This window comes from Notothenia coriiceps, unplaced genomic scaffold (assembly GCF_000735185.1).
Source record: "Notothenia coriiceps isolate Sejong01 unplaced genomic scaffold, NC01 NC01_scaffold00013909, whole genome shotgun sequence".
Taxonomy (NCBI): Eukaryota; Metazoa; Chordata; class Actinopteri; order Perciformes; family Nototheniidae; genus Notothenia; species Notothenia coriiceps.
Window position 1 is genome coordinate 83,829 of NW_011346610.1, and position 10,042 is coordinate 93,870.

Genomic DNA, 10,042 nt, shown 5'->3' on the forward strand with positions numbered 1-10,042 from the left:
TCTTTCAGCATGACAATGATCCCAAACACACCGCCCGGGCAACGAAGGAGTGGCTTCGTAAGAGGCATTTCAAGGTCCTGGAGTGGCCTAGCCAGTCTCCAGATCTCAACCCCATAGAAAATCTTTGGAGGGAGTTGAAAGTCTGTGTTGCCCAGCGACAGCCCCAAAACATCACTGCTCTAGAGGAGATCTGCATGGAGGAATGGGCCAAAATACCAGCAACAGTGTGTGAAAACCTTGTGAAGACTTACAGAAAACGTTTGACCTCTGTCATTGCCAACAAAGGGTATATAACAAAGTATTGAGATGAACTTTTGTTATTGACCAAATACTTATTTTCCACCATCATTTGCAAATAAAGTATTTAAAAATCAGACAATGTGAGTTTCTGGATTTGTTCTTCTCATTCTGTCTCTCATAGTTGAGGTATACCTAGGATGAAAATTACAGACTTCTCATCTTTTTAAGTGGGAGAACTTGCACAATTGGTGGCTGACTAAATACTTTTTTGCCCTACTGTATATCACTTTTTATTTATTCACGCATTTCATTCTTGTATGTAGACAACAGTGAAGTGAAGGAAAAACTAGGAAACAATTTTTTTTAATCAATTATATAAAAATAAGGCAAACATATATATATTACAAAAAACTTGAAATAAAAATAACATATTTCAATATTTTGTAAAGTGACACTCAGATATTTGACACACTGTATGAAACACAAACAGAAAGAGTCTCTGACCTTCACTGAGGTGCAGTACTGTTTGGAGTGAGTCTGGCACTCGTCTAGTTTGGTCTGGTTCTGTTCAATCTCAGCTACTAATGCCTAAAGAAGCCAAAACAAATCATGACATTTATACAAGACCGTTGGGTACAATGTGTCAGTTTTAAAAGTAATCAGTGGTACTGACCGTCTGCTGGGCCAGCTGTTCTGACAGCACCTTGCTGTCCGTCTGTCCAGGTTGGGTGTTTTCTTGTCTCTTTGTCGTTTCTTCGATCCAGTTGATGAGAGCAGAGTGTCCGTCTCTGTACTGCTGCAGGGCCGAGCCCACTGACTCTAGATCTGTCCGTCTGCAATGAGAACACATGGATTGTCAGAAAAAGTAACACACAGACATGTTTATTCTACATATAAATATAAGCTTTTGTTCTGTTATCTAAATATTTACTGATAATTATACTTGGTAGTGATGGGAGGATTTTGTTTGTTGATACAAAAACATTAAATAAGTTGTTCCTGGTGAATTTGCATTATTAGGATAATTGTAAATATTCACAAGTACTTACAATAAGATGTCAAGCTTGCTATCACGGTAGAAACAGTTTTTATCCTGAATGTATACATGGGGAAATTATGATTTATGATGACTCTATTTAAGATTGTTTGATTGGTTGTTTTTTACAGAAAATTAATTTCAGATTTGTGTTTCTGTGAAACAATACCAATATTAGTTTCTTACCAAATGTCAGGTAAAGTCATTTCAGTATGTTTTTCTTTTCACATTTTAAGAGTCAAAAACATGTTTGGATAATTATTTTCAAGAATATCAAGTACATCACAATTATTTTGGACCAGATTATCCTGACACGAATCAGTGTTTGCATTGTACAGGCTCATACATCCTTTCAAGATTCAAAAAGGTTGTCATGATACAAGCCTAACAAAATTAGACTTCAATCTTTCAATTCTCCTCCTTTTACCCTTCTCATCCCCTAATCGTTTCCTTTCCCCCCACATCTTCCCTCTGTCTTGCCCACCGTGTGTCCATCTGCCTCTTGACTCCGCTCCACCTGTCTGCCATCTGATTGGCTCTCTCCTGGAGGCGCTCCAGCTCAGGGCTGCGGTCCGGGTGCAGCTTGCTGAGCTGAGACGCAGCTTCTTTGGCGCAGGCGACCTCCGACTGCAGGGACTGGAAGACGCTCTCCTGATCCACCAGATCAGCCTGCAACTTCTGGAGTGAGGAATCAGGAGAAGGATGCAGATCAAAGGTTAGAGTCAGTCTCACAACACAAGCCTTAAGGGGAGTCTATGCAATATTATGTGTCGCTTACCCCTAGTTGCTCTCTGAGGTTTTTAATGGCCGTCGTGTCTGCAGGAACGATGTCCTCTTCACTTAGTCTGCTCTCGTTCTTCCTGACCTGGCTCTCAGCTTCATCCAGGCTACGCATCAGGACCTCTACAGTTTTCAGCCTGAGGAGAGGAAACATTTCGGAAGTGAAACATTAGTGGGCTTTTTTGAGTTAACCAATTAACAGAAGAAGGAAGGGCTCACTTACTTTTCTAGGTATACAGAGGAGAGGTTGTGCAGTTTGTCTGTCTTCTCCACGGCCTGATTGAGTTCAGCCCGGAGGACGGGGATGCTGGAGGACGTCGGCTTCTCCTCGAAGAAACTGATGCAGCGCCGGGACACATCTCCCAAACTGGAGCGCATGGCGTCCAACTCCGACTGCAGATTCTGGACAAAAATGGGATTTTAAGGACACCATTAGTAAATAATAAAGATCAAAATGAGGTGGGAGGTATGTCTTACACAGTACAGTCTAATAGGTAGATTGAGTCAAAAAATGCTCCAGTTGTGGTGCAGCCTTTTTCTTTAAAGTTTCCTTTGTTTCAATGTTTATTTCAAACCAGGGAAACCGTGGGAGGTGATTGATACAAAAAAGAAATGTGGTGATTTTAAGTCAGACGTAAATTACTTTCTGAAAATGACTGAATAATACTTTTGAAAAGAACCAAGGTCATTTGTTTTGACATTTTTTTAAATAAAAATAAAAACCACTGTCAAAACTTTATTTTTCCACCCATTTAAAAAAGATTGTAAAATGAAAACAATACATTCTCAGCTGTTTGTTTCACAGATAGAAAACAAAGAAATTCAGGAAATAAAATGAAAAAGTATCATGGTACCTTTTTCTCTATTTGTTATCCTTAATTCATCAACATAGAGATACAACTATTTAGATGATACTTAGAACAATTCTCAACCGCCTACAGGCCTCAGTAGAACTCTCTACACCAGCGATACTCAACCCGCGGCTCGCGAGCCGCATGCGGCTCTTTTAAGACTAACTGCGGCTCTTTTAAGTCCCACTTAAAAAATAAAAAAAATTTAAAAAATCTTTGAAAAACGAAAAACAAAGTCAGAAGAATTCATCAACATTTCATTATCACTCACAAGTCACACATCAGTCGTCGCCCCTCCCCCTCTGAATAGCCAATCAAATATTATGTCAGGTTTCGCGCTCTGATTGTTTCGCGCGAGATAATTGCTACGTCACACTGGGAAAACTATACAGCACTATGCAAAAATGGCTACGACTAAACGAAAATATGAAGAGGAATATCGAACATTTAAAGAGGACTGGGAACTGGAGTTTTTCTTCGTCTCCACCGGTTCGGGAAAATGCACCTGCCTGCTTTGTGACAACATCAGTTCACAATTTAAAAGGTCCAATTTGCAGCGCCATCACGACACAAAACACCCGAAGTTTAGTAGCTACGACTTTCCGAAAGGTGGAGAGCTGAGGGCGGGAAAAGCTGGCTAGACTCAAACAGAACCGAACTGCTCAAAAAAAACTTTTTCCACACTAATACGAGTGAAAGGAGCGACAGAGGCATCCTAACAAAATTCACACATGAACTGATGAAAAAGATGAAGCCATATACTGATGGAGAAATGGTGAAGGACTGCATACTGCTGGCTTGTTCAACGTTGTTTCCTGAGAAAAAAAGACCTGGAACGAGAGGCCAAAAAAATGCAACACTGTCGGATTCTACTGTAGCTAGGAGGGCATCAGACAATTTCAGAGAACATTGCACATACTCTTAAGGACAAACTGTCATCCGCTGAGTTGTCAGCCCTTGCAATGGACGAAAGGCTGGATGTCAATGACACGCCACAATTACTAATCTTTATCCGGGCGGTCAACAGTAAGCTTGACATTACAGAGGAACTGCTGACATGGTTTCACTGAAAAATGGAACAACGGGCATTGTGAAATAAAAAACGCTGTGCTGGAAACATTACAGAAGTTTAAATTGGCCCAAGAAAAAATCACAGCATTCACGACAGATGGCGCACCGGCGATGCTTGGTAAGAGGAACGGAGCCGTGGCCTTGCTGAAAGAGACGCTTAAAAACGGCGGGGTTGCTGCTGAGGGTATTTTCTCATACCATTGTATTGTGCATCAACAAGCCTTATTTGCTAAGTTCAAATGTCTGAATGAAGTGATGGCAAATGTAATCGAAGTGGTTAATTATATCAGGGCCCGTGCAAGAAACCACTTAAATTTTAAACTGCTGTGTGAGGAGTTTGACACTCACTATGGAGATTTGGTGTTACACACCGAGATCAGATGGCTGTCTAAAGGACGTATGCTTGCACATTTAATGGACTTGATTGAACCCCTGAAAGCCTTCATTGTCGGCCAAGGGGAGACTTCCCGATTTTCCTTTTTGGATGATAAAGAGTGGGTGCTGTCTGTTGCGTTCCTGTGTGACATTACGCAGCACTTGAACGAACTTAATCTCAAGATGCAGGGAAGAAACAAGACCGTGTATGAGCTCTACACGGCTGTCAAAGTATTTTCTGACAAACTGGATGTACTCGACCAAAGTGTCCGTGGTTCTGATTACCGTTTCTTCCCCACCGTGCAGAAAGTGATGGCGAGGCATGCAGACGCTCTCCTGACCTGTCAATCTCAATTCTGTGAGGTGCTAACTGAGCTCAAGCAAAACTACACATCCAGATTCCACGACTTCAAGGACCATAGCAATATTTTTCTACTTGTGAAAAACCCATTCCTGATTGAAGTCAATGAAATGAAGCAAATAAGCGACCAGCTCGGACTTGTGCAGCTTCAAATGGAGTTCGTGGAGTTAAAGAGCTCAGATGAACTTCAGCGTCAATTTCGGATTACAGATGTCGTGGACTTTTGGAAACTGGTGGGGCATCTACCAAATATCTCCAAACTGGCAAGACGCATCATCTCAATGTTTCCGTCCACATACCGGTGTGAAGCAGCATTCTCTGCGCTCACAAAAATAAAATGTCGCAACCGAAACAGATTGAGTCTGCAGCACACAACAGAGGCCCTCCGGATCGCCGTTTCCAGCGCAGAGCCCAACTTCAAATCACTTGTGCGGCAGAAGGAGTGTCAGAAATCACATTGAGTGTGAAGTAAGGTCAACATTACTCTTCTGACAACCCCTGCTGTGTATAATCTGCTGTTATATGGACTGTGATTATCAGTAAACATGCTGTCTGTTATCTGTTGTTTTGTGTGTTTTGTGGTTGCAGTGAAAATAAGAAATCACAGTTATTGCATTGTACATTATGCTTTTCATTCTTAAGTAACATATTACTATTATCCATATTCTCAAATGCATAAAGGTTTCAGGGAGGAAAGGAGCGTTTTTGGATTGTGGCTCTTGCAAAAATATTTTTTCGTCAATGTGGCTCCTGATTAGGACAAGGTTGAGTACCACTGATCTAGAACCTCCTGCAGACCACGTTCTGCTGAAAGAGAAGGAAACAGGAGAGAATCAGGAAATGCTTTTGAGAATCTAACAATCAAACTAATAAAAATAGACAGAGTGTAAATGTTTTGCAAACAGCTTAATGTCTCTGCTCTACAACAGAATACCTCATCCAGACCAAATGAACCAGGGAGAGGAATAAGACGCTGCATGTGTTCGGCCTCTCACCTCGTACAGAGCTGCTCTGACTGGCTGTCTGCAGGCCAGCTCTGGTTCTGGATCTCTCTCCACACTGGGGACAGGAGGGGTCTCCTGATGGAGGTCTCTGCTCCCAGTATGAGGTGATGCACTGTCTGCAGAACCAGTGTCCACAGCTGGTAGAGACTGGATCCTTCAGGACGTCCTGACACAGAGCACAGCTGGACAGCTGCTCCTCCACAGGAACACCACTCTTCCTCTTCCCTCTGTGGAGAGGAACACATCCTTTACAGCACTTTACTTTAGTGGAGCTGATTCTCACCAAAGGTACAACAAGGGGAACATTCTAGTTTGATATTTAAAAAAAGTGTTATCATAAAACCAAAGAGCATCCTGTCTGGATTCATGACATCCCCCAGAGGAACACAAGTTCACTGCATCTACTAAGACACTCAGCTGTATTAACCTGGTGCTTTATAAACCCAACTTGCAGAGAATCTGCTGTGAATTCATAGCAATAAACATCTGGAAAGGATGCTGAAATGTAAACAGAATGACAGTCATTTGTAAAAAGCCTGAGTTAATGCAGGGCTCGACATTATAAATGGCCCGCTGGCCGGAAGCACTATTCAGATCCCCCGGGCAGCATAACATTCTTTCCCCACAACAAATATTGCTTAACATTTTTTTGTAAAACAGTAAGATATAAATTCACATTGTCCTGTGGTATTGGTATTTTGACATTTTGTTCGATTGTGTAGTTTATTAACGCTGCAACATAGCGTTTCGTGAAGCGGTTGTCGTTGTTGGATGAAAAGCAAACAGCTGTTTGCTGCGGAGTAAAGCGCAGTGCGTGCAGGCTCCTGTGCGTTTTTTGCTTGGCTGTGTCTTTAGTTGAAAGCAGTGTTGATCTGTTCATCTGTCATACTGATCAGTGATCATACAATAAACCCATCGAAAAATAATTTGATAGAGTGGTACAATGACTTCTGGGTCTCTGTGTGTCATTCAAGATCGGCCAACCCAGTCTCATGGCATTTCGTGTTCACCAACACGATTTTTAATCTATTGATTCGTGTTCACCAGTGGTGGCCGGCCCATAGGGGCGCTAGGGGCGCCGCCCCGTCTCTTCCCACATGTTTGATTGTCATTTAAAAAAAAAAATATATATATATATATTACTTCTAATCACCATCTTCCATCCCAATGCTTAGACCTCAAAAAGGGCATTTTTGCCGTTGGAAGAACATTTTCTGGGCTGAGAAACCCCATTCATGTGCAGAAGTTCACCTGGGGAAACAGCCACCAAGTTGTTTGTGAGCTTGAAAATTGCAAGCAGGCATCAGAATTGTTAAAATGTTTATGTTTAATGAAGACTTTCCTCTTTGTATGTACTGTATATATTTTCCTTTGTACAATGTATTGGTATGTAGTATACATTTCATGTTTAGTATTTGATGTGTATTGTAATGTTTCAAAAATAATAAATACGTTAATTAATTAATTAATCTTACCACCAGACACAACATGAACAAATGAATGATACACATCAGGACAGTAACTTCAACTTCAGTATTTTAGGTGTACAGAAACCTCTACTCATGTTGTTAAATGATATACAGCAATATCTTCCATAAAACGTAGTTGATTGATTTGAATAATAATTACTACCACTGCACAAACAGTAAAAAATGATATGCCTACAATTTATGAGTTAGGGTTACGGTTAGGGTTGACTCTGTATTCATTATGATCTGTCAATAGGTCAATTAATTTGTCTTCTCTGTGGGTTGTATACTCTTCATTCTTTATGCAAATTAATTATAATTATTATTTTTCAAAGTTCCTTTATGATTCATTCAAAGCATTAAAATAAATGAGAAACAGAGCGTCATCAGTACTTTAAGAACAATACGTGGTGGGGGGCGGGGCTCATAACCCTTGTAGGAAACACCACCCTTTAGGATCCGCCTCCTTGCTGCGCGTCTGCACATACTATGGATTATTCAGGATTCAAAAGTTGAGCAATTTTCAACTTGTGAAGCTGAGCTGGAACCGGGTCAGCCAATCAAATCCCGTTTATGCAAATCTGAACAGTTCAAGCGCGCTAGCCCAAGCAAACCCGCGTGCAAGCTGGGAGAGCCAGACCGCGAGTTCATTTCCTCATATCCCAAACGAGAAAATTACGGTAGCAAATCACCCGGTTCTTTACGACCAGGAACTATTAACCGGGATTACAAACCGGAGGAACCCAGGCATGGAGGGAGGTGGCAGAGCAGTGGGTGAAACCGGTAGGTTCTCCGCCTGTTTGGGGATATATGTAATTAGGCTCGCATAAAATCCCCGGGGTTTTTTGCTTTGTATGTCGGGGCGGGAGATTCATGTGATTGGTTGTCTGGTCGCGTTGCTCTCGAAAAAATCCCCAAGCTCCCAGAACACGCCCAGCTCCAAGATTTTCAAGATTTTTTTAAAGCTGCTGTGTGGACGTACCGTAGACTCGTATCCAAGGTGACGCTACAGTGGGGGATGGCTGCGTCTGCAGGGTGTAGATCCGCGGTGTGCTAGTGAACGCCGGAGCTGTAGATTAACATTTTACATGCCCTTATTGTAGTTGTAAGGCAATGCCTGTGGCACCATGGAGCATATGTGTGGGTCCTGACCTGTATTTTACAGGGAAAGGAGTGATCAGAGGGTCGAGTTGTCGGGTGGGGTGCGTCGATTCTTGTTCAGTTTTCATCTTCTCCTCACCCTCTCAGACTTTGAGTTGCGCGCGCTGCTAAAGAGACCGCGCTAGCATGGAAACCAAAACAATGGTGTACCTGTATTAAAGTCCGAGTGGAAACAGTCGTGAGTAAATCTAATTTTGTCAGAAAATCGGAGATAAATGCGGGAGTCTCCGGCGAAAATCGGGAAGGGTTGGCAAGTATGACACACAACAAACACACACACACACACACACACACACACACAATGTTCGTATTTAAGTCTCCTGATTTTAAATGCCCTAGTATGGTTTTGTCACCATTTCCATAGGCCCCACCAAAAATATTTTCCACCACTGGCCCACAGATACAATGATAATATAATTGCATATTGAATTATCATCAAATAATGTTGAGCTTACTCTGCTGCGTTTTCGCCTTTACAAACTGCTCACATGATATCATTTAAGAACGTTTTAATATAATTAGATGACATAAAGACAGAATCCCTCTTCCAGGTCAGGTTACAGTAGAAACAGACTCTTACTTTGTGTCCTGAGGTCCAGTTCCATCACTGAAGTTTGGATTTAAAGTCTTTAGACCAGTTCACTCTTCAGAGACAGACAGCTGGGGACTGGAGACTCTGCCTCCCTCTGTCTGTGGAACAACAACACGCATGTTTGTAAACATCATTACTTTTATTTAAAAGAGGCAGCTTTTGATCCATACTGTTCACCTGATTAAGATGTTTAACCATTTTTGAGTCTTGATTGTGGGTTTCTGTTGTTAAATTCATTTGAGTGTGCCACCGTTTACATATGTTGTATTATTATTTGCCTTAATTTAACACAAAGTCCAACCCATGCTAGGAAGTGTGAGGATGATTTCACTGGTAGACTCAATTTTACTATTGGTGTAAAGCAAACAGAGCCTGAGGCTATAATAACTGATAAAATAAATACGATTACAATTAGTCATATATTATTTGATGAACTTATAATTATCGATTACAGTATATATAAATACATATCAATAAAAAAATTGATTTTGTTTTAATAAGCAATTAAATCTATTAGCGCTTACAAATATGTTCATTTACATTACAATGACCCATTAATTAGGGATACGAAATCGAGTGCGTAAATGATCGCAGGCCGGTCTCCTGCTGGCAACCGCCGAGTGTAATCCCCACTAATCAGAAGCCCGGTGCGCGCTTACCTGAAGGAGTTAATAGTCTGGTGGCGTGCCAGCCGGGTAACCAACACTGAAGCTGCAGACGGGAGGCCATTCTAGCCAAGTCAAGGACAGGCAGCGCGGTAACAACCCTCCCAGAATCCTTACGGCTCTTCGCAAAAAACTACAGCTTCAAAAAAAGCTTGCCGGCGGGCGTGTCTGAAGCTGCGACGCAACAACCATCACATGAAATCTCCCGCCCTGACACAGCAAGGCAGCGCGTTTGAATTGGCTAGAGCTTTTAGCTGGCCATATGATTTGATTCGGCTGTACTGGCATATGATTTATTGGCTTGAACGTCCACCGAAAGCGTTTTTGAAGCTGTCGCAACACTACAGCTTCGACCAGCTTCAAACGCTTTCCAACGCGTCTGCCCATTCACTTGATTGGGGTGACCGTCATGCTTGCCTCGCTTTCGCCCGAACTGA

General features: G+C 41.9%; 1 protein-coding gene and 1 long non-coding RNA gene across 2 annotated transcripts in view; one reads left to right on the forward strand and one right to left on the reverse strand.

Moving 5' to 3' along the window:
- Window positions 1-10,042, reverse strand: part of LOC104948214 (microtubule-actin cross-linking factor 1-like) — a 91,329-nt gene that overhangs the window by 38,847 nt on the left and 42,440 nt on the right. The window contains exons 24-28 of the mRNA XM_010774384.1: window positions 2,280-2,458; window positions 2,055-2,193; window positions 1,761-1,954; window positions 914-1,073; window positions 745-828 (exon numbers count right to left, since the gene is read on the reverse strand). Coding sequence (XP_010772686.1) covers window positions 745-828; window positions 914-1,073; window positions 1,761-1,954; window positions 2,055-2,193; window positions 2,280-2,458 — 756 coding nt within the window. The remainder of the gene's footprint in view (window positions 1-744; window positions 829-913; window positions 1,074-1,760; window positions 1,955-2,054; window positions 2,194-2,279; window positions 2,459-10,042) is intronic.
- Window positions 5,710-6,223, forward strand: LOC104948210 (uncharacterized). The gene is made up of 2 exons (XR_798652.1): window positions 5,710-5,984; window positions 6,048-6,223. It is a non-coding gene; the product is annotated as an uncharacterized lncRNA (long non-coding RNA).